At 37.9% G+C, this 25,615-nt stretch overlaps 3 protein-coding genes across 4 annotated transcripts; 1 reads left to right on the top strand and 2 right to left on the bottom strand.

Moving 5' to 3' along the window:
• Positions 1–4,741: 4,741 nt before the first annotated feature.
• LOC126911632 (poly(A) polymerase gamma-like) lies at positions 4,742–6,829 on the bottom strand. The gene is made up of 6 exons (XM_050699747.1): positions 6,568–6,829; positions 6,196–6,407; positions 5,982–6,099; positions 5,712–5,888; positions 5,338–5,588; positions 4,742–5,124 (listed from the first exon to the last, which is right to left on the bottom strand). Exons 1-6 carry the CDS (start codon positions 6,788–6,790, stop codon positions 4,891–4,893), a joined length of 1,215 nt encoding a protein of 404 aa, XP_050555704.1. The 5' UTR covers positions 6,791–6,829; the 3' UTR covers positions 4,742–4,890.
• Positions 6,830–9,381: 2,552 nt separating this feature from the next.
• Positions 9,382–12,267, bottom strand: LOC118276789 (poly(A) polymerase gamma). Of its 2 annotated transcripts, XM_050699748.1 has the most exons (5): positions 11,962–12,267; positions 11,645–11,848; positions 11,044–11,285; positions 10,277–10,518; positions 9,382–9,653 (listed from the first exon to the last, which is right to left on the bottom strand). In XM_050699748.1, the coding sequence occupies exons 3-5, from the start codon at positions 11,176–11,178 to the stop codon at positions 9,635–9,637; spliced, it is 396 nt and encodes a 131-aa protein (XP_050555705.1). In that variant the 5' UTR covers positions 11,179–11,285; positions 11,645–11,848; positions 11,962–12,267; the 3' UTR covers positions 9,382–9,634. The 2 variants fall into 2 exon arrangements, with proteins under 2 accessions (XP_050555705.1, XP_050555706.1); XM_050699749.1 differs by lacking the exons at positions 11,044–11,285; positions 11,645–11,848; positions 11,962–12,267 and adding an exon at positions 10,665–10,769.
• A 7,422-nt stretch (positions 12,268–19,689) lies between these two features.
• LOC118276551 (poly(A) polymerase type 3-like) lies at positions 19,690–25,615 on the top strand. The gene is made up of 9 exons (XM_050699661.1): positions 19,690–19,702; positions 20,206–20,441; positions 21,186–21,299; positions 21,738–22,008; positions 22,648–22,859; positions 23,160–23,259; positions 23,658–23,834; positions 24,421–24,641; positions 25,142–25,615. The coding sequence occupies exons 1-9, from the start codon at positions 19,690–19,692 to the stop codon at positions 25,391–25,393; spliced, it is 1,596 nt and encodes a 531-aa protein (XP_050555618.1). The 3' UTR covers positions 25,394–25,615.

The raw sequence follows: 25,615 nt of genomic DNA, 5'->3' as shown, positions 1-25,615 counted from the left end.
CTAAGAAGTTCCTTATCTACGTTTGTACCTTATCAGTGCAGGCGACACCCATTGTGCGATTCGGCGAAATTACAAATTCGTGTAACCACAACAAGACTATTGTCTTATTTTATATTATTCTTTTGTCTTATAATCTGTTTTGCCAACTTAACACATATTTAAAAAATACCAGGAATCCTGTATCGTGGGATTTTTTAAGCAATTTGCAAATATCTGTCGGTAAATATTAAAAGATAGGGGCGGACCTACGTGTTTGAATCAGGCATCACGTTAAAATTATTATAGAGATTTATGAAAAGCTTAAACATAGATTGTAGTCCACTAATATTTTGTTCGCTTTCCAAAGCAAAACATAGCAGGATCTCTTCATGTATAGCAACATACCCTACAACCTCTAATGTACCCTATGTTTCAGAAATAAATACTTTGACTAAACTACCACCGTGCTACGTTATAAAACATCGAGCGTTATCATTTATAGATCCGCATTAACCTTTCGTCTGCTTATGTCTCGAAAACACTCGATCTGGACTCCAGTATACGACGGGTTAATTTACTTGCTCACACATATAATTCTTCACAGCGATACTCCATGGTCTCTTCTAATAAGAAAACCTAATATCTACCAAACTCCAGTGGTTAATAATCTAATTCTCCAAAAAGAAACCTTGTAGCTCATATTATAGATGTTACATTCTGTTAAAACCAGAACAGAATTACCTCTTTCAATAACTCTACGTGACTCTTTTTTTTTGATGGCGGAAAATCATCCAATGTCTTCTCCCGCCTAAGTGTCAGACTCTTATTGACTAAAAACCACCCCGTTCCTACTCCTGATCTTCCACCCGGAGCCCCAGCAACCCACTACGTAATCCGCTATAAATAAAAGTTCCGGGTTACTCTACGTGACTACTGTCGCAAAAACATGAGCAAGGATTTTTTACAGGTTAATAGCTCATGTTAATGTAATACCCTCGATAGTCTAGTTGTTATAAATGAAAGAATGAAAGAAATCAAGTATTTATTTGTAAATTAACAACATTGGTATAATAATTTGACTTGTCGTCACCGTCGCACCTGAAACATCTTCATGGGACGTACTTGCGACAGGTCACGTAGGCCACACACATACGATGACGTAGCTCACGTAACGCCAACCCTGCCAGGAACGCGCGTGTAGCATCCTTGTTTGGAATTTCATTAGATCCCATCATCACTATCAACAGCCTATAAGTGGCCACTGCTGAGCAAAGGCCTCTTCTCACAAGGAGAAGGTTTGAGCATTAATCAACAAACTTGCTCAATGCGGGTTGGCAATTTCAAACTTAAAATTAAAAATTACAAGTTCAGGTTTCCTCACGTTTGTCAATAGTGTCTAAATAATATTAGATAGTACCTACATACCTCTCTTCCCAATCCTCGATTCCCTAAAAACCCGTAAATTCCTAACCCCCAAAAGGCTGGTAAAAAACCATCAGTTGATCCATCCTCATGCATCCTCATGCGTGAGAAGCGAACGAAACAGCTCCCACGTACGTGGTATATTTACACGGCACCCGCAGCTGTGTTTGGTCATGGTCATGTTTTCACAACTTCTTTATCTAAAACACTTAACTTTCTTTCAACAATAATTACTATTTGGACTATTGTAATTGTCTTAAGTATTTAAAGTTCTTTGTTCATAGTAATGGTGTTTTGTTACAATAGGTGTAAGCCCAGTAGTCGGTGTCTTCAACCAATTGTCCGCGATCTGTTTACAATGCGATTAGTAAAACAATGAGCCCTGGGTGAAGTCCCTTCTATTGTAAGCTACTGGCTGGTTGCTGTCTTCTTAGTTTTTATTTAAAGTTTGTTTTGACACCCTTTTTATCATTGAGTTTGTTTTGGGTATTATGAGATTATCTTTCTAATCTTGTAATAAAGAATTACTAATCTGCGGTCTCGAGCCTCTATCTGTTGCCCCATTTTAGTTATTATTTAAAGCAAAATATAAAGTTAATGAAACAAAATATTTGTATTTATCAGACGGACATTAAAATAAAATCTAGTAAATGAGGTTTCATTTAAACATAAGCTGTGACACAACAATGGCCGCGTCGTTGGCCCCGCCCCAATGGCCCCGCCTCTGCGCATGCGGGCCAGTGAGGTAACAACACAACTCAGTATTTGTAATATGACTGCTACGATTTGTCGTAGCATCGTAGCCACGGCGTAGCAATTGCTACGAAAATTATATTCATACTTTATTTTCGTCGGTATTAAAATCAAGTGTTCCGTGTTGGGAGACATTTATTTGAAATGTTTAGCAACAAATAAAATATACCACACGTTAGTGTACGAGCTGTGAACACCAATACTTGTTTCTTTTGTTTCCTTATCAGTTGGTGTCGCTGTGACCAGTGTCCCATTGTTCTATTGTGGCTTGAAGCTAAATCTAGTTCTTCGAACAGTTTACTGTTAATTATCTATTCATCTTGTCACAATAACAATGTAAAGGGACTCTTATTTGTGTTAAAAGAGTTTTGAGAACCTCCAATATGAAAATAGCACGATTGTTGATTCTTATATTGTATAGACAAATAGATGCGTGTTATTTTTTAAATGATCGAATATTGCAAGTAAAGTATAAGTAAATATGATTTCCTTACTCTCTAGCTGGCAGACTCCTAGAAACTAGTCAAACAATGGTTTCGTTATATTTCCTCGTGTGTGTGTATGAGGTTACTGGTGGCCTAATCCTCTCTCCCATCCCCAATCCTCAAATCTTCATATCGAAATGCCAGTACCGCAAAATATATGTAGCTGTACTGTTAAGTATCTACATATACCGTACTAACAAATAGATATACCATTTATCCATGGGGAAGCTGATTGCTCACCAGCAAGTGGTACGTATGTTCGTTTGTATAGTTCTATCTTATAAGAAACGCGTGATACTGTATGCGTACGGTTTTGTTTCAAAATAGTGAACGAGTGCAACTGCACACTAAATCACCAAATTTGATAAGGGTTTAATAGAAATCTTTAGTCTAATGGAATGTAACTAGCCATGTCTAAGAACAACATTTTTAAAGCTATTTCTTGTATTTAGGGAAAGCGTAAAAAATACCAGATTTATAGATTTAGTATTATTTATTAATTACAATTAGAGTCTGCACCATACCACCAGAGATATATAGAGAGTTTTAAGTTTATCTTGTAAAATAAGAGAGTAAAGTAAGAGTATCTTGTAAAAGAATTATATATCACAGTTTTATACAATATAAACACTTAATATCAACTTAATAATACTTAAGAGACGGAGTTATAATATACTACAATATTTCGACCATTCTTAATTTAAGTTACATGGAGCAGATATTTTTTGCTAGATTGCATTAGTGAGACTGTTCTCTGAGGGTATATATACACAAGTGATTAGTATATTCTCGTAAACAGTATATCCCAAACTAAATAATCCTTTTCCCAAATTCACTCAGTCGCTCTTTGTTCACGTTAGACAAGTTAAGTTTAATTCAATATTTATCACATTGTTCGTACTCAGTGCAACACAATGTATTCGATGCAATTCAATTCATTAGGATTACGGTATATTATATCATATTATTTTATATTGTATCTTTATTAGCGTATGCACTGCAGTACAGCATTTGCTTGGCATTAATCCGTAGCACTGTGCTACGGCGTAGCATATCGTAGCATTACGTAGCAGCGTAGTAATACGGTTTGTAACAAACTGTATATCATTATATCGTGAGCACATTCATAGGGCTATGAATAAAATAAAATTTATTTACTTAAACACATACGTATGTACATACAATTTTGCATTTGTCTCATGGGGATAGGCAAGAACCACAGGTTACAAACCAATACGAATTTAGATTACTAATATCTCCCCAACAAGTCCTATGTAGTTTTGGGTGTATCGGGTGTCCATTGGTAGCAGCGATTGCTTAGCATCAGGAGATCCGTCTGCTTGTTTACCGGCTTATATCATAAAAAACACTAATTCTAGATACTAGATCTGTCCTATGTACTTTGTATATGATTTTCTAGTATCAGGGTGACATCAAAGCTACCACTAACATATCTTTTGTAAATTCCTCTATCAAGTAGCTGATAAGAAAGTGCGTTATCTCCCTCTCTCATACACACATCTCGCTCACTCCCATTGTAAACTACACCTTACTACGTGCCGCTACCATTCATTAAGTTCCAGGAATCAGATAGACTGCGGCCGAGTACTAATGGGATTTACCTTAAAATACCACATTCCTTATCTCTCCCATACAATAGAACAATAGAATGTGACATCTCGGGTTCACACGGTTATCCAGTACAGTTATTAAGTACAAACTGATCAACTAAGTTGACAATAACATTAAGTTAACTACTTCTCATGTTTATACGATTTATTTTTACTACGACTTGTTAATTGTAGAACGTAGCTATGTCTTCTCGATTTTACCCAAAACTGATTGTTTACAAAATTTATACCTTTATGAATTTTCTATGTACCTACTCTGTAGATATATAAGTAAATAAATAAATAATATCTTATAGGAATCCTCTTAACTCGATGTTCAGTTCCTGACATTAAAGGTTTTGTCTTAAATTAGTGGGACTTGGTATTCAGTTGAATGATAAAAATTGTATATTTTCAGGAAACATACTTTTATTAATAATAAGTACATTTAATGTCTACACGAACATGCCTTACAACTATTTACAACTGGAGTTCAATTACATGTCACATTATGTCTCTTTAACATAACAAGTTTAGTAATCATACAATATATACATATTTACACTTAATATTAACATTTCTTACATTCACTGGGTCTTTTAACTGGTTACAATACAAAAGAGAAAATGTTTAGACTACCGCTACCACGTAAATTCGTGTGATTTAGTTCTAGATATTTCTAATACATATGGCGTATAGTATTTCTGTCTTTTGCTAGGAACCAGAGCAGTGACACTGGTCTCTGAAGGTCGCTTGGCTCTCCTTAAGGTCGCTCTGGCCGCGGAGCGAGCGCTCGGCTTGCAGGAGGCGTGCCGGCGTGGCAACAGGGAGCCAGGTAAGTAGTGGTGCAGCTCTTCGCGGGGCGTGAATCGAACCTGTAATAACACAATATGTTACATATTGTTGCTTACAATATTGGAGAAATACATTTATGTTGACTGAGCTACAAAAAATTTCATTGAAGATCACGCCACAAGAAAATATATTTGATGCTAAAGAAGGCGGACTTTGATACAAAATGTATAAATGTGACCAAAATATTTACTTATGTTCATTACTACAAATAAGAAGTAGAAACAGATAGTTACCACAATCGTCTTTCCTTCTCCGCGTATGTTTGAGTTCGCTGCCTGGGAGAGGACGGCGCTCGTGAACTTCTCAGTTTCATACTTTACATCTACGTGTTGCGCTGTCTTCTCAAACACTAGACCAACGAACCACATAGAGTATTTGTTCGTTGGACTCTGTTCGTTGTTGTTTAATGGTACCGAGCAGACAGAGCTGTAGCACTCCGGGTTTAGATGCGGTATGACTATCTGGTGATGCCGGTCCAGAGAATCTGTGAGACAAATATACATTGTTAGATATAACTGAACACAAGTAATTAGAATACGGTATACAATACATGAACCTTGGAGGTCGTGGTACCAGTGGTTCAGCAGATATATAGTATTATACTGACCTACGAGGACTGATATCTTAGACTCCACCAGCTCACTCCACTCCAGCTCGTCGTCGGGAGTCGTGGAGGAGGCCAGCACTACTACATAGTGCTCGTAGCGAGAGAAGAATTTTGTGTCTTCAAATAACTTGTCCCATCCACATTGGTAGCTCATTATGTCATCTGTTGTGGCCAGACCTGTGAACAATACGAAACATTAGTTTAAAATATCAGTTATATTATGTATCAATGTATGTATATAAATGTTATACATGGATGTATAGTACTTACCAATTCGTATTTCCTCCATGACGACCGATGTGTTGGCCATGCACATATTAGAGTTTGCATTGTCCTCCGGGTATACTGGTGTGATGATGGGCATGGGATGATACAAGTCAGCTGCATTCTGAAATAAAAAAATAAAAATATTAAAATGACATATTCTAATGGATATATCAGTCTTAGTAATAAAATGCCATTTGTATGACAGACCAGTACTCACCACAGGTAACCAAATGGAAAAATCAGACTCGAGAGTTTGCTGGTTCTTTAGCTGAATTGGCAGCGGCCACATCCACTGGTTCAAGGTGAGGAAAAATTTATGAACCAGTATGGCTGGCAGCGCGTTGGGATACTGCTGGCACGTGTGGGCCACTAGAATGGCCAGCGACACGTCGTGCAAGTATCCGAGCGCCTTGGAGTAAATTCTGCGACCTGTCCGTGCAACAAATACAATATCATTAATATCTGCGAGATTGTTCAAAGGACTGACAAAGTATTTTAAGATATAAAGTGAAAGGAAGAATATTTAGGCGCAAGTTTAAGGGAAGAAAGCTATAATTTAAGAAGCATTGTATTTGGTTTGCACACTTACGTTTTGCCCATAATATGATGACGCGTAACGTGAGTCTAAAGTTGTTGACGTCGGGCACGAGCTGCAGGAGCTCGTCCGTCAGGCGATACATGTTCAGCGAGCGCACGCAGTCCAAGTCGAGGTCCTTCACTACGATATCATCGTCGAGGTCTAACCAGGCTGGGACCTTCGCGATTTTCAGATTTGCGAACGATATATTTATCACAATGTCGCAGAACTTCATTTTAATCTGAGTGACGAAGCTGCTTCCATCGACACGCAAATCTGTTACCTGTAAAAAGATAAGATAGTTTAGATCATTGCTTGTCAACGTATTAAATCAGAAAAATATTCAAACAAGCCAAAACAATTTGTACAAACCTTAGGATGGTCATTTAAAATGTTGTAGAATGACGTAAAGAAGTCAGCTCTCTGTATATTTCGCGGTGCAAAGCACAGCGCGTCGATGTCGTCCATGTTGACCTGTGGAACAAACGATGAGTATTAATATCAATGTAAGTATAACCACCGGTGGAAAACAAGATTCCTTAATAGAATGTGTACTAATAAAATATCTTAATATGTCACTTACCCCCAAATTATAGCTTCCGAATTGGAAGACATTGCCTCCCACAGAGTTTGCCTCTATCTCAGGCATGCCTTGGTTCATCGACTCCTCCCGGATCCAGGTCCTCACGAGCTGCTGCAGGTCATTGAACACTGTCCACCGATGCTCTACTTGTTCTCTTGATTCCGGTGCATCGTTCAAGGTCAGATACTTCTTCAGTTCATTAGTTTTCTCTTTTGCAATAGGAGTCGCACCTGAAATATAAATACAAATTAATAATGGATCGTAGCGTGAAGTTGTATAGCCTACAGAACCGGAGTTTAACGCGTAGGAACAAAATAAACAAACAAACTTTACACATTTAAATATAAGTAAAAGTATAGATATAAAAGTAAATAACTGACCTGATAGAATAAGTGCAGGGGTCACCCTGACTTCATCTTTTTTCCATAAGTTAGACATGTTCTATTTTTTATTATACTGTCAATAATTCCAAGAACACAGACGTGACGGTACACAGCAAGCAACAAGCACCAATACCACTCGTAGAACTCTCAGCGAGTAATAAATTGTTAACTGAAGAGTTAAGACCACTGGGCACCACACGACCGTACGCTATGTCAACCCGAGGGATACTGACTGACCAAAGCTCCTCCCTCGCCCTTTAAATAGAGCAATTTAATAATTTTCACACAATACAGCTTTTGACCCTTTTGTCTAAAGCCCCTTTGTCTTTTGTAAGTTACTATTTACTCAATACAATGGGTTTCAGGGAACTGATAAGGTAGCAACGGTTTGTGTGACCTGTTTAGCGATAAGGCGCCCATCTACCATTCTTATACTGTGTAAGTTATGAAATTTTAAGTTAACTTACCTGCAGTTTGACTTTAAATGAAAGTAAAATATCCTTAGAAAATACCACGTTTTCAAGTTAGGCAGGGCATTAATACAAATAAGAAACAAGAACGGTCCAAGTATCAATCCTTGTGGCACACCCATGTTAGCTATAAGTTTAGGTGATATTCTTTCATTAGCTTCAATCTTCTAAAGTATTATGCTACTCAAGAATGAGATAAGAAGGTTCAAAGAGGAATCACGTATTCCATAATAAAAGAGATTGTTATATGTATTATGAAGAACGCAATCGAATGCTTAAGTCTAGGCACGTAGGCCAAAGATTCCGGGAATCACATTACTAGAGTAATATAATTTACTTGAAAATGTCCCTTTATATTATCTTTCCCATACAATAGAACAATAGAATGTGTTATCTCGGGTGTACACGAGTTATCCAAAGAACGTTAGTTGTGCTCGACTGCGTTGACTATAAAATTAAGTTACTTCTCATTTAGTTCTATGTTTTATCTATACTAATATTATAAAGCTGAAGAGTTTGTTTGTTTGTTTGAACGCGTTAATCTCAGGAACTACTGGTCCGATTTAAATAATTCTTTTTGTGTTGGATAGGGCATTTATCGCGAAAGGTTATAGGCTATAAAACATCACGCTGCAATTAATAGGAGCCGAGCAGAGCGGGTGAAACCGCGAGGAAGTAGCTAGTCTTGACTATGGCTTTTTAATTTCCAGTATGTAGTAAGATGTCTCACATCTTGTTTATTTGTGTTTGTGTTAGTAGCCGACATTAGATGACGGTACTCACACATACACATTAAGTTCCCAATTTTATTTTGTTTATATATGTGTTGAACTTGTGTATGTCTGTGTTTCTTTTATTTCCAAGAAATGAATGTAGTTACTTTAGCTACAGGCCACTTAAGAATGAAATTTGTTTCTATGTATTATGTTAACCTGAATTGTGAAATCAAATACTAAATATTATCTCTATGTACAATATTATTAAATAAATTTAAAAAACAACGGAATCTTTTTGACTACTAACACCAATTCAGTAGAAAGAAATAAAAAATCAATTCTTTCACATATTTTTTATTATTAAAACTATCATTTACTAAAATTGTTTTATTGATTAATATTTACATCTAAAAGTATATAACTTATAAAAACTGACTAACTAAATATACAAATTACAAAGAAAGAAAGATAAATGAAAAACAAAACTTAAAAATTACTATTTACAGTGCAAATAAAATACAAGTATGTACAATTTTATTTTATAACTTTCTTAATTTATTTAAGTACGTAGTCGTGATGTGGAAGATGAACAATGGAGCTGACTGGCAGCACCTCTCTTGGTGTGCTCACTCATGGTCGGCTGGTCGCTTGGTGGTCGCGGTTGGGGGGCAGGGGCCTTAGTCTGCTATTACAATTGTGTCACAATGGTCGATCATTGAGCAGTGCAAGAGGGATGGAGTTATACAACCTACATAGCTCCGTCCCTCTTGCACTGCTCAGTGATCGACCATTCTGACACAATTGTAATAGCAGACTAAGGCCCCTGGTCGCTTGGTGGTCGCAGTAGGGGGCGGACAGCTGATGTGGGGCTTGCCCTTGGTGTCGGGGGAGGTATGCTCACGATGCAGCAGAAAGTCCGGCAGTTACTCATTTAGCTCCTTTCCACCTGACAAAATACCTAATTTTAACTAGTTTTTAACGTTGATAAGTCTGCATTTGGCCACCAACCCGCTTACTGCACAGGGAAGCGAAGAAGTGGCCGAAGATGGAGCACAGAGACTTAGAAAGTACCTATTTACTGCTGACAAACTTATATACATTACTACTTATATACACTTATATTCTCTTAATCTATATATAAAAATCAATTGCTGTACGTTAGTTTCGCTAAAACTCGAGATCAGCTAGACCGATATGGCTAATTTTGGTATTGAATTATTTGTCCAGTTGAGAAGTCCAGGGCAGGTTTAAAAGATAGGAACAAAATGTTTAAGGCGGTACGAAGTTTGCCGGGTCAGATAGTAACATATATAATATCAGGTGAAACTTATATGGGAGAACCTTAAAGGCGTATATACTAAAACATTTTCCAGTAATACTATTTATTTTTTCAATTCTACATTTCCAACGGTAAACAACCAATCAAAGTAACTGAGATTACACATAAGTACTTAACAGCATTCATAAGTTACCCTCGCAATAATTCAGGCGTTAAAGTACTAAAACCACTTATTCTACTGAAACAGTTTGGGAGACCAATTTGTAAAAAGGTTACAAGTAACAAGTTACCTGTATTGCCATGCCTTCCCGGAGCATGTTAGTTCTCCCCCCCACGTTGTTGATGTTCTCTGTGAACGTCTGGATATCGTGCGACAGGTCCAAGCTGCGTGAGGTCTGCTCCAATTCCAACCTGATGAGGCAGACGCAGCGCTACGGTGTGGCTCGTGCTTGGTGTCGGGGGAGGTGTGCTCTCGGCACAGCAAGGAGTCCGGCAGGTACTCCTTCAGCTCCCTTCGATGGACATGCCGGACCTGAGAAAACATCAAATGTTACAATTACTGCTGACAAACTTACATCAGGAGAAACTTATTTGGGAGACTCACAAAAGAGTAATTATAATAAATGACTTTCTTAATTTGGGGACCAATTTGTAAAAAGGTTAGAAGTAGCAAGTTACCTGTATTGCCATGCCTTCCCGCAGCATGTTAGTTCTCCCCCCCACGTTGTTGATGTTCTCTGTGAACGTCTGGATATCGTGCGACAGGTCCAAGCTGCGTGAGGTCTGCTCCAATTCCAACCTGATGAGGCAGACGCAGCGCTACGGTGTGGCTCGTGCTTGGTGTCGGGGGAGGTGTGCTCTCGGCACAGCAAGGAGTCCGGCAGGTACTCCTTCAGCTCCCTTCGATAGACCTGAGACAACATCAAATGTTACAATTACTGCTGACAAAATTACATCAGGAGAAACTTATTTGGGAGACTCACAAAAGAGTAATTATAATAAATGACTTTCTTAATTTGGGGACCAATTTGTAAAAAGGTTAGAAGTAACAAGTTACCTGTATTGCCATGCCTTCCCGCAGCATGTTAGTCCTCCCCCCCACGTTGTTGATGTTCTCTGTGAACGTCTGGATATCGTGCGACAGGTCCAAGCTGCGTGAGGTCTGCTGCAACTGCAGCCCGATGAACCACATCGAGCAGCAGTTGGCTGGGGGCTGGCTGGTAGCATTAGCTGGTGCAGTTTTATAGCATTCTGGGTTCACTCGAGCTAATACTATTGACTCATTGTTCTCCAGCGATACTGTAACAAAAATACACCATTTATCCTTCGCCCGCATTTCCATGTGATAAAAAGTTGCCTATGAGTAATTCCGGACCACAATCTACCGCGTTCCAAATTTCATCTCGATCCCTTCAGCCGTTTTGACGTTAAGGAGTAACAAACAAACTCACAAACATAAAAAAATCACTTTTGTAATATAAGCTTCAGCTAGCGGCTTCACCCGCGTAGCTGAGGGATAAAAATTAGGCATGTGATATTGCAAATCATAAAATCTATCTCTGATTCAAATTTAATCCCAATCCCTTCAGCTGTTTTGACGTGAAGGAGTACCAAACAACCACACAAACTTTCTCATATAATATTAGTAGGATACTGACCGACTGATGCTTAGATGTCGTATCCTGGCCTCAACGATATCACTCCACTGCAGCTGGTCATCCGGGCCAAGTTGTACTTGTACTTGTTAAAGAACACTCGCCCTTCATTGTACCAGGGAGTCTTTATATTTATGAAAGAAGGCTTCTCCAACAAGTGCTGCCACCCACACTCGCCCTGCATTATCTCTTCAGTCGCGGCCAGACCTGTGCACAATTACAACATTCATTAGCAATACTTTCCTACAGTCACACAGCGAAGGCAACCGAGATACAAGTGCCGTAATGAGTTACAAATGTTACAGGGATGATGTACTTACCAATCTTAAACTCTTCCACCATCACGGACCTGGTGGAAGTGCTTACGTTGAATGTGGAATTTTGTTGCGGGTACGCAGGAGTGATAATAGGCATCGCATGGTCGCGATCCGACACATTTACCTGAAACAAATTACATATAACATGTATAGACACATTCACAATTACAGAAAAGAGGGAAATTAACTTTCATAGCTCGTATCGTATCTTTGACCTGCACAAACACACAGTAGCTATCATGTTAGTTGTACTATGAAATGTAACATAGTATTAGAATAAGCATTCATTGCCCGAAATTACCCAACGAATAAAACGGGCTCAGGCAAGTTGTACCTACCAGGGGATGTGACTTCAGTAGTTTGAACAATTCGACGCAGAAACTTCTCCGTTTAATGTGCTGAGGCGCAACGCACAATGCGTCAATATCGGCGCCTTTATTATGGACCTGTTAAACAATACATATACATGTATTAATATAAAATCATTAAGAAAATCTATAGTTTTACACACACTTACCCCCAGCCTGTACGAGCCGAAACACAACACTTACCTCCCAAAGTATTGGCTACTGCAGCAGGCATGTTCTGTCTAAGAGACTACTCCCTGATCCACCTCCTGACAAAGTTATGTTGGTTGAGAGATTTACGCTAGATTATAATAGAAGGTAGTTCACTATAATATCACGGTATATATTTTGTCCAACACTATATGTAATAGTCTCCATGAAATATAAAGAATAAGATCTAGAAGGCGTAAGGCGAATGCTTTTAAAAATAATTAAAATATAGGCACAAGCGAGTATTATAAGCAGAAGATAAAATTAGATGAAGTTATTTAACTATTAGTTTGTGTGAGGGTAACTGCACAAGGTAACTAGGTAGCACGGACGAGCGGCCGGTGTTATAGATAGGTCGGTACTGGTATAAAATAAAATGTTATAACAGTGAGGAGCGCGCGGATGCGTCCACACCGACGTGTTAGAACAAGGTCAATTCAATGTTATACAGACCTGCACATTGGCATATTTTTTATTTTATAAAAACAGTTTATCAATGACCTCGCTTTGTATGCTCATTCCGTGCAATCAACGGTCAATTTATTCTGGTTAGTTACACCCTGATTTCATCACGCATGATGACATTTATTCGGTGAAAGAAGTTCTTTTTTATATTTAATTTGTGTTTTTTATAGATTAATTTAAGTTATTTAGTAGGGAAAAACATTAATTTCATACGATAGAAATCAAGTAATACGTACATATAGATTATACAGGTTAGGTTATACCTAAGCACTAGGTTCTAAGTTTGTTCCCATTCATGACCAGTTCAGTATGTAGTACTATGTCAATATAGATATGTAAACATATATTAATTTTTAGTGTTATGTAGTGTAGGCCTTGTAAATATAATTGTAAGAAAATGTTTAATATTTCTAATACAATTATAAATGTAAAAGTTTGTGATTTTGTGTTTGTCCGTAGATATATTGCTTTACTTGATCATGTCAAAACGTTTGAAGGAATCGGAATGAAATTTGGAACAGAAATAGATTATTGATCGATGGAGTTATTTGTAACAAATAGGCTACAACTTATTTATCCAACCGGAATGCGGGTGAAGCCGCAGGTAGAAGCTAGTAGCAAAATAAATACATGTGACGCCGATAGCTACACACATTGAAGATACACCGACAAATCGACAGATGACGTCATAGATTCCTACATCGCGCATGTGAAGTTTGCGTGCAGATTAACACGGGTAGAAAATTCCTACGTACAACTGTTGGGCTGTAGCCCGCCAGTCACGGTCGCCTGTTAGGTCGGAGGATCCTCCTTCTCAGATCCTCTGCTTCCTAAAACAAGATTAAGTACTTGTTAAGGAACATTGACTGGGGAGGTGACAGGTGATGTGACTCCACCATCACGGACCTGGTGGAAGTGCTTACGTTGAATGTGGAATTTTGTTGAGGGTAGACGGGAGTTATGATGGGCATCGCATGGTCGCGATCCGACACATTTACCTGAAACAAATTACATATAACATGTATAGACACAGTAGCTATTATGTTAGTTGTACTATGAAATGTAACACAGTAATAGAATACGCATTCATTGCCCAAAATTACCCAACAGGGGATGTGACTTCAGTAGTTTGCATAATTCGACGAAGAAACTCCTCCGTCGAATATGCCGCGGCGCAACGCACAAAGCGTCAATGACCTGTTAAACAATACATATCCATGTATTAATTATAACATTATTAAGAACACGATTTTTTATATTTAGTCGTATTAGGTAACAATACTTAGATAAATAAAATTAAAGTTTGGGTCTGGGGGCAAATACGTCATTTCTACGTATAAAACGTACCTAGAAGTAACGTCACGAGATATTTCAAGATATATCTTCGAAAGTATTTGTTTCTGTAAGAAAATAAAAATACATGTCTAATATTTTAAAATAATCTATAAGACATTTAGTCATGTACCCTATTAACAATGATATAATTAACAGCTTATATAATAATAAGTAATATTATTAATAAGTAGCCACTGTAGATCGAAAGCGTCCCACGGTTTGAGCATTAATCACCACGCTTGTTCAATGCAGGTTGTTTTCCTTCACCGTTTGTCACGGATGCCTAAATAATTTTATAAAGTATGTATGTTTAACTCGGAAAAAGTCACATTGGTATTTACCATTCGTGGCCTTGGAACCCGCGCCCTCATGCATGAGAAGCAGGCGTCTTAAACTTCCGAGCCATCACGACAGTTAACGTTATAGAAACCGATTTTATTAAAATTGCTGCTTGGCGCAAAAAAATAAACCCGCGGACGATCATTTTTAAAGTAATTTGTACCTTATTACATCATTCGTATGGTAGATATTAGCATAATAGAAAGAGATGTTGAAAAAGTGATATTGAAGGCACCCACTTAAAACACCACGTAACGACACAAATCTAATAGATAATCGCAACTAGCATGAATAATACATATCCGGAGCTGCGGACTACCTAGCGTGTTTACCGGGGCTCCGGCTCGAAAAGCAGGAGAAGGAACGGGGTGGTTTTTAGTCAGTAAAAGTCTGACACTCCCTCTCGCCTCGCCCAAGGTGGGAGAAGTCATTGGATGATTTTCCCCCACAAAAAAAATAGCATGAATAATACATAGATTTTTCAAAAAGGAGAACTAAAAGGAACGAAGTGCATTAGAAGTCAGTGCCACACTCATTTTGGTTTTCAGGTTATGGAAGTCTTTTTATTTTAATTAAATATCTCCTTTTCGCATACATAAGCAATGCAGGGCTAGAAACAACAATTAGGTACACAGGTGACTATTAGAATACGCGATTAACCTGAATAGTTCAAACTGGTTTTTGTAGATTTTTCTCTTATTTGATTATTATCAGTGTAGGCGACATACACGATAGTTTTTTCTGACGTATTTTTTTTATGTAATATGTAAGCAATCGCTGCCGCCCATGGACACTTGAAACACCAGAGGCAAAACAAGTGCATTGCCGGCCTTTTGGAGGTTAATAGGGTTGTTGGGGAATCGGGGATTTGGAAGATTGGGAAGATTGGTATATCTTTGAATTCTTGACCCATACATATTTAAGATTCATTTCCGCGGAAGTATTCTTCGCAAATCACACAAAATCATCCATTGACTTCTCCCGCCTTAAAACCACTCTGTTCTTCTCCTGCTTTTGAACCAGAGCCTCGGTAATCCGTAAGGCGATCCGCAACTCCGGCATTTACAAAATCAATAAAGTAATTGTAATTATCAAGAGTGCTATCATTATTTCAATCAAGCCTCATACACTTGCAACCTATTATTTCAAACAATATTTCGTCGACTTATTAAGAAGAAACAAGAAAGCATTAACTGCAAAAAATCATTGAATACGTTTTATCTATAGTGGACTTGTTTCCACACATTCTACAAAATGCAAAAATAAATTTAGGATAATTTGGGCAAATCAACAACCAACCAATACATAATATAAACTAAAATACAGTTTAACTTAGAATAGTGGATATATCACATAATGACTTCTTGCAATAAGCCGACGATTTTATTTGTATTATAACTCTTAATTAATTATTATGTTTTTCGGTTATTCACGTTAGTTAGTAACTGTTTGACGAGAATAGCTGCGTGTAAAACCGCATTGTGTCGCGGAATGCTGCTCATGACTATGAGCTTCTCGCTTGAGGAAATATGACTCTTGAAATATCCCTAGTTGTATTATTTTAGACAACTGAGGGCAGCATATCGACTCTTTGAGGCGCGCGCGGAACATAAGGCCCCGTGGGTCTGATGCCTGAACCGGCGGAGCTTGCGAACTACCTAGCGGATTTACCCAGGCTCCGGCTCAAAAAGCAGGAGTAGGAACAGGGTAGGTTTTAGTCAGTGAGAGTCTGACCCGCCCTTTCGCCTCGCCCAAGGCGAGAGGAGTCACTGGATGATTTTCCCCCCTTAAAAAATTGTATTGTAGCAGCGCGTAGCAATGAACTACGGTGTAGCACGTCGTAGCACTACTCGTTCAGTGGCGTAGCACTACGTAGTAGTAGTAAGTATATTTAATATACATACGTGGGCGTATAAAACTATATTTACATTCTTAAATACATTTAATTAACTCATAGTATACAGAATTGGTATTGGTATTATTTCTAATAAACAAACCTTATTTACCAATATATCTCTTCGAAATCCGCATAAATATTCCTAGAAAGGCATCACTCACATTACTTTTGTAAATTATTAAGAAAGTGATAAGATAAGAAAGTGCGCTATCTCCCTCCCTCATATACATATTCACTTGCATTGTAAGCTATACTACGTTACTACGTGCCGCTACTATTCATTAAGTTCCAGGAATCAGATAGACTGCGGCCGAGTACTAATGGGATTTACCTTAAAATACCACATTCCTTATCTCTCCCATACAATAGAACAATATCCAGTTATTAAGTACAAACTAGTTGTGCTCAACTAAGTTGTCCGTGAAATTAGATCGCTTGTTAATTCAAGAATGTATCTATTTATAAATAACTCCTGGATTACCTGAATGATGATTTTAAAACCTTATATACCTATATAAGAAGTAAATAAATAAAGCCTACTATATAAGCTAGCCAATAAGTCTGATATTAAACGACTGTTAGGTTTCTTTAAAGATTAATAATCTTGTGTCGATCGAAATAAACAGCCCTGATACTAGTGGTTACATAATACATCCTCCTATACCATGCGAGTTAGGGATTGTAATATACTGTGTTAATTTAGGACTCATTAAATACCAGCAGCTCTATGGTGCGTATGCGACTAAACCCTACATTTTTTTAACACATTGAACGCCGTGGTGGTCGCCGGTGACCGACGTTAGCGGAGGATTTGCCTTCAACAGTTTCGTATTGGCAATCTAAATATGTAATAATTTTTAATGGATTTCCTTAACCTGGTTTGTTTACATGGATTGCAATCGTAAAACCTGTATAAAGGTGCACTGTAGCTAACCGTGGAAGCCTGTAATTGGCTTTGTATAGCATATTGGTTGATTATATTCATATAAGCTAGGTGTTGGTTACCCAAATTGTAATAAATCGACATGTGTGATCCAACGCAATGTTGGAAGTAAATAAATAACTAAAGTAGTTAAAGACACTTTGGGTCAAAGTCAAAGCATTTATTCCAATTAAACCATAAGTTATGATCAGTCTCAATAACCAGCCTATCTATATATGTCTTTGTAAGAACATGTAATTTTTAGTTTTTAAACTGACATGGTCACTAACACTATTATTAGAACTTATAACGGGATATTTACCATGTTTATTCATTTTATCGAGTTTCCATGTTTTTATCGAGTTTCCGATATATCCGAAACTCGATAAAATGAATAAACATGGTAAATATCCCGTTATAAGTTCTAATAATAATGTAATTTTTAAACTATACATATCCAGATCCGATAACTCGACGCCTACGAAAAGGATTGATCACAGAAAGCTCTGTATAGAGACGAGAGGAAGGAGGGTAGGGAGGCCTTTGCCCTGCAGTGGGACGACCACGGCTGAAAAAAAAATACATATCCAGATACACTAAATAGTCGAGGGGCTCTGGAGCAAGTCTAATCAGAGAACTCGGTGCCCCTTATCAGTGCTGCAAGTGGCCACCGGGGTGGTTTTAGTGAGGTAAAAATCCCACACTCCTTAGTCTTTCTCATCAAGAAGCTAGGCGACGTGTGAAGGTTTCCCGCCGTCATGAAACAAAATATATAAAAAAGATACATTTAATGGTACAGCCGTAGTCGTATGTGAACCACATTCTAGGAACCTAGTATTTAAGTTAAATTTTGATTAGAACCAAGGTCTATTGATGTACTAAAGTGTCTTTTAATTAGCTCACAATCACAAACCAATGAGATTCGGGTGCATTAATCAAAGAGAAATTAAAACAAAATGGTTAAAGAGTCATCGTTTTGTAGGCACTGTGTGTTCCACAACAGGCGTTGTACCATGGAGGCTCCGGGGTTGATCTAATAAGAGGACCCGGTGCCTCCTTTAGGTGCAGATGGTGGCCACCGAGGAGGCTTTTTAATGAGGTAAAAATCCCACACACCCTAGCTTCCTCAAAAAGCTAGCCGCCTTTGGTACCTGTTTATTGTTTTGTCAACAAAACAATGAAACAAAGGGATCGTGTGAAAATTTGTGAATATGAACTATTAATATTTTGGCTAAGGATAAGGAAGGAATGTTATTTAAAGGGTAAGGAACGGACCTTGGTCAGTCAGTGTACCTCGGGTCGTCATAGCGTACGGATTGTCTGGTGACCAGAAGACTAACGTCTTAACTCTGAGTTATTTACCACTCGCTGAGAGTCAAACCATTTGTTGTTCGGTTGAAGTCCTACAACTGGTGTTAGTGCTTGTTGCTTGCTGTCTGTGTCGTGCCACCACTGAATCCCTGATATAAGCTTGGTAAGTGATTGATCCTATTACATATCATATTAAATATATTATGTAAGTTAGCCTAATTTAATTGCTATGTGCACCTCTGCCTACAACTTGTGGGATAAAAGGCGTGACGTTGTATATGTTTGCCTTATTTTATTCACACTTATAATCCAATAAGTAGTAGTTATACACTATAGAAAAGTGAATGGTTGGTGCAAACACATTTATCAATTGGTACCTTTGAATCATCAGCATATAAGAAAAATCGACTCATGATTTACAACAACTGTATTGGGCGGACCGCGAGAGGCATAATAGGTCCTGTACCTATTTATTATATATTTTTATAATTTTATTGTAATTGAAACGTAATGAGCCGTAATTTAAATCTTAATATTTTTGGGCAATGATTAAAATGTTTATTACTAGTAAATCAAGTATCGTAATTATTTAATATATCGTCATAATAACTGGAAGCATTAATGTCATTAAGTACTAAAGTAATGATGTAGTCGCTAATTACATTAAATTAATTAATTAGTTAGATTGCACATTTATAAGGCAAGTTTATACATATTTGGCTTTCTATCCGAAAAGAGAGCAGACAGGTAATTTTTAGAGAATATTAAAAAATGTAATCACAATATGAAATAAAAAAGCAAGCAAACACGTATAAAGTTTAATTATTAATCGATTAATTAATGTGTTCTTATTTCTTTTAGGTTTTAATCACTATCGTTATAAGTCGAAGAAGTTTTTATCTGCCATGTCGAACCAAGGTATGCAAAGCGAAAATCTTGCACGTATATTATGTAAGTACATTCAGTTTCACATCTATACTTCTATACTAATACTAGCAAACTCGGCGAACTCCGTTTCGCCACAATTTTTTTTCCTGATTTTTCTTTGCTATAAACCTCACGGAGCCCGAGACCTTTCCAACGAATGCAAAACCGTGTAAATCGGTTCGTGCGTTCAAACGGAGTTATAGCGTCAGGAAGGAAAACCTGACTTATTTTTATATAATAGATTATTAAGCTAGAGAGTTTGTTTGTTTGAACGCGTTAATCTTTGGAACTACTGGTCCAAATTGAATAATTATTTTTGTGTCGGATAGCGCATTTATCGAGGAAGGCTATAGGCTATAAAACATCACGCTATGACCAATGGGAACCGAGCAGAGCGGGTGAAACCGCGCGGAAGTAGCTAGTTAATAATATTATGCTTAATGGAAAATGTGTAATCTTATAGTGCTTTGTATTAATTCACATTGTGATTACAGGTGCAAGTGCAAAAAATCTAGAATTAAAAAAAAGCAATAGTCTGGAGAAATGCCTGATTCCCTACGGAGTCTTGGAAACGAGACGTGACACGGAGCGCCGCTTGATGGTGCTCGGTACCCTACATCAAGTTTGGAGACAGTGGGTCAGGGAGGAATCTCTGAGGAAGGGACTGTCTGTCCTTGAGGCTGAATCTGTCGGAGGGAATGTATTTCCCTTTGGATCTTATAGATTAGGGGTAAGTGTTAATTTTTAAGGAGTATTTCATTTATCACTCTTAGTGCCTGTTTCACCACCTGTATATAAGTACCTGATAACTCTTTATTTATTTTTAAGTACTTTTTATACACGGACGTGTATGCCAGTCCCACCATACCTTATATTAATACATAATCTAACTAAAATTACGTTTTTAATTCAAAATTATCTGATACATAGCGGCATACAGATATTGTGAAACCAGTCCTTAATATTATAAATTTGAAAATGTGGATGTTTGTCCGTTAACCCCGCTGAAATGTTTTACTCGAGGCTTGAAGACGTCATTCACAAGAGACAGGCTCTGGCAAAGATATTAAAATATCCTCTTTTTTTGAGGGGGGAAAATCATCCAATGACTTCACCTCGCCTTGGGCGAGGCGAGAGGCAGTCAGACTCTTACTGACTAAAAACCACCCCGTTCCTACGCGCCTTTCGATCCGGAAGGCCGGTAACCCGCTAGGTAGTTCGCAGCTCCGGATCAGGCAAAAGCCCTACTGGGCGCCATCTGTGGGAACTAAGTCCCTAATATTATAAATGTGAAAGTATGGAAGTTTGTCCGATAATCACGATGAAATGTTTCACTCGAGGCTTGAAAACATCCTTCACAAGAAACAGACTCTGGCAAAGATATTACAAGGATGTGTTCTTACAACATAGATTTTAAATATTATAGAAGTGGATTTCCATCACGATATTAACCTAATTATGTATATTGTTTAAGGTCCACTTTGGCGGACACAATGCTGATATCGACGCAGTGTGTGTAGCGCCACGCCATATTGAGAGATCAGATTTCTTCGGCTCATTCTATGATATGCTGCAGGGACACCCGAAGGTTAGTACAACTTGTTTGATCTTGTTAAACTGTTTTATCAGTAGAGTGAAGATAATTTGTATAATTGTCATTAACACATTGAACGCCGTGGTGGTCACCGGTGACCGACGTTAGCGGAGGATTTGCCTTCAACAGTTTTCTATTGGCAGTCAAAGACTTAAAGTATGATAACAAAAACCGAGTGTAAACTCCTTTCTTAAATAACCTAATTACCTATTTCTCTTAATTCTTTAACCTGCTGCTAAGTGTACCAAGTACATTTTTGAAAATCGTCTCAAAATCGGTTCAGACAACCGCGAGATATTCGCGGACATACATACATATACAGGTCTTTCTTTTTTTTTAGTCGCTAAAGAATAGGGTGATGTTTCTAACTTTTATTAATTCTTATTATATTCTTAATTCTAACTAACAATAACTTAATATGTCTTTACGCAGGTAACACATTTGCGAACTACAGAAAACGACGGCGTCCCACTCATCAGGTTGAAGTTCGATGGAGTTAGGTTGAACTTGCCGTTCGCAAGGCTTGATCTCTCAGCAGTACCAGAATCGGTTGACCTCCGTGATACAGCGACGATGAAGAATTTGGACCCGATGTGCGAGCGTTCCCTACACGGATGCAGAGTGACGGACGAGATCTTGCGTCTTGTACCAAATTTTAGGAATTTTAGACTGACACTGCGCGCCATTAAGCTATGGGCGAAGCGTACGTATACGTATATAAATACTTTTTTTTATTACAGCTTATGTAGTTTCGCTTGACGTACTTTAAGTACGTTTTAAATGGAGTTCTATACCTTTGCCATTGGGTCCATTTTAATCGTTCTGTTGCCAAGTTTTATTGTGGTACACTTTTAAGATTTGCATAGATTAGACTTAAATTGTACACCTTTTTATGGAACAACACGCGCCGGTAAACGAACAGACGTATCACCTGATGGTAAGCAATCGCCGACGCCCATGGACACTTGAAAACCTTACAGTAGATCATACAATATAGTTACTTTGTATATAACAATGAGTTAATATAGCAATAGTCTTAATTGCAGCTACGACCTTGTAAATTGACTTTTAATAATTACAAAGATATCTATACTAATATATTTTAATATTATAAAGCTGAAGAGTTTGTTTGTTTGATTGTTTGTTTGTTTGTTTGTTTGAACGCGCTAATCTCCGGAACTACTGGTCCGATTTGAATAATTCTTTTTGTGTTGGATAGCGCATTTATCGAGGAAGGTTATAGGCTATAAAACATCACGCTACGATCAATAGGAACAGAGCAGAGCGGGTGAAACCGCGCGGAAGTGGCTAGTTAATGATATTATATTTCTTGTTTCGACAGGACGTAGAGTGTACTCCAAAGTGATGGGTTTCATAGGCTTCGAGACGTTGGCTATGCTGGTGGCGTACACGTGCCTACAGTATCCTGACGCCCTCCCAGCCACGTTGGTGCATACATTCTTCCGCACATTCAGCGAATGGAAGTGGCCACAGCCAGTTGTGATAAGTCCTCCGACAACTGATTCACTCAGTCCCTTCATTCAAGATCCTACAGTGAGTATTCTTTTATGTGTTTTTTGTCACTTTGATGCTATTTTGATTATATTCTTACATTATACATAAGGATTGGCCGTAGAAAGCTCTGCACAGAGAGGAGTGGAAGGCGGGTAGGGAGGCCTGATCCCTGCAGTAGATCGATCGCGGTTAAAAATAAATAAAATATTTCTTCTTACATTAAATAATACTGCAGAGAAACTGCCATCTCTCTAACTGAAAGTCAAGCTTTGTATTATATGAGATAATCGTATTGAAACGAGGAATTATATAATTTTAACTTAACTTTTTTTATTCTAGACGGACTCTTTCAAATTGGACCCCAGCATAATGCCAGTTTACCCAGAATTCAACACGTGTGGCTCTACGAGGGCTGTTGTAATGAAGGAATTAAAACTTGGTGAGCATAATACTTATTTATTTCATACTTATTATGTCATTTATATCAATTATTGTCTTTGTGGGTGTAATGGCGGCCACCGTGTCTTCTAGACAAGAACGGTATAATAACAGAGCATTTTGCTTAATGTTTAGCAATAAAGTTGCTCCCTTTGGTGCATTAATTGTCCCATGAATTCTACTAATATTATAAATGTAAAAGTTTGTGAGTATGTAAGTGACTAGATGTTTGTTGTTCTTTCACACGTAAAAATACCACTGAGTACTTTTGAAAGAAAGGTACAGGCACAGCTAACTAGATGTTTGTTTTTCCGTAACATTCTACTGAATAGATTTGAAAGATAAGGTATAGGATAAAAGTTGATAAGGTTATAAATTAACGTTGTACATTATTTACAGGTTTGGCGATAACAAACGACGTCTGGCAGGATAAATGTGAATGGGATGCTTTGTTTAAAGCTCCCAAGTTCTTCTCCTGCTACAAACAATATGTGGTAGTGGATGTCTCCTCTGCTAGCCCCGACGACCAGTTTCTGTGCAGCGAATTTGTTGAGACCAAAATACGGTCTTTTATAGGTTAGTATACATCTGCTATTCTAATAGTGCTAATATTAAAGAGTTTTTTGTATCGCCTTGTACACTGTGATTTCTCTTATTAGATTCATTTAGCGCAGTGTCTGGACAACGTGTCGCGGGTTCGATTCCTGTACGGAATACCATCGATGTGTGATTTATAGAATAGTTGTTCCGCGTCTGAGTATGATGTCGTGTATATGAATTGGTATATTTGAAACGCACCCACGACACAGGACTTGGGAGAAAATACTAGTATGCAGTTACGTCTTTTGAAGAAGTTAGAAAGATTGGTTCATTTAATTACGCAGTATGATTATAATAAATAAATGCGGTGTATTAGGAGGCTGGGGTTGGGCGGATGGATCAAGGGCCTAATGCAGAAGGCAGTACTCCTCGAAACGGCATGTATTGTGAGGAGGTTTCTGTCTCTGGACTCTGGAGCCCTAACCCGTGGTAGATTGGACCATGCTCCCGCTACTGGTCGGCTCCTATTTTTATATGTCTTTTATAAATAGTATTTAAAAATGTAATTTTAGAGAATTTTGAATAAATATAAGGTTATAAATACGGTGTATATTTGTTACAGAGACTCTCGATAGCATTCCGTACCTCACTGCTGTGCACGCGAACCCGACATGTTACGACTCAGTACTCCAAAACACAAACAACGCTACATGGTTCATTGGACTGGCGTTTGACGAGGCAAGGCCGGACTTCAACCTAAGTCCTGAAATCAGGAGATTCTCAACGACCCTCAACTATGAGGCGTTTCAACTCAACTTGTTACAGAAAGGAATGCGTACTGAGGTAACTATCGTATTATATTAATCTGCATGGAATTGTTGTAATAATGAAATAGTTCTCTATTATACAAAGTAAAGTATCATCATGTCTTTGAGACAGAGTATACCATATACTGGACACAATTCCAGACTTCCAAATCCTCTGTAATATGTACTTTGCCTGGCGCGGGAATCAAAGCCGAGATCCCTTACCCAGCAGTCATACTTTGTACTACGTTTGTTCTAACTAAATAGACTGCAATATAATTACATACATAACTTTAACTTTAAAGTTGTAAATATTTTAGTCATAGTTTTTATTATAATTTAGTCTGTATAGTGTACAATATTATAGCATAATATGGTATTACAGTACTTTTTGTATTCGTTTTATTTGTCTTTTGTGGTTTTATCTTTTTTTTCGTATTTAATTTAGTATAATAATATGAAATGTATAACGCTTTGCTGTAAAGAGTGTAATGTTGTACTATTTTACTTTAAATAATAAATCAATAAATCATACAGGTTCGGCTTCTACAACGCCACGAGCTGCACCAGTACACGCCGACTGACTTCTGGCGATACTCCAGCGTGCTGAACGATAACTCCTCAAACCCGCCTGCGACACGTAAACGCCGCAAGAGGACCAAACGACGCTCACAGACGAGTCTCACTAATGGAAATTCTTGTAAAAAACAAAAAACATCTGCCCCTGCTACTATAAAATTACAGATCAATATTTCTATACTGCCTTTACCTTCAACAGACCGGTCGTGAAATGTTGTGTGTTATATATTATTACTAGCAAACCCGGCGAACTCCGTTTCGCCACCAATGCTTTTCCCTGTTTTCTTGCTTTTCTATAGATTTAGTCCACTTTTTTATTTTTTGCTATAAACCTCACGGAACCTGACAGCTTTCCAATGAATGCAAAACCGTGGAAATCGGTTCGTGCGTTCTTGAGTTATAGCGTCAGGAAGGAGCGCCCGACTTATTTTA

This window comes from Spodoptera frugiperda, chromosome 17 (assembly GCF_023101765.2).
Source record: "Spodoptera frugiperda isolate SF20-4 chromosome 17, AGI-APGP_CSIRO_Sfru_2.0, whole genome shotgun sequence".
Classification (NCBI taxonomy): Eukaryota; Metazoa; Arthropoda; class Insecta; order Lepidoptera; family Noctuidae; genus Spodoptera; species Spodoptera frugiperda.
The sequence above is the reverse complement of the archived record's forward strand: the minus strand, read 5'-3'. Positions and strand labels throughout refer to the sequence as shown.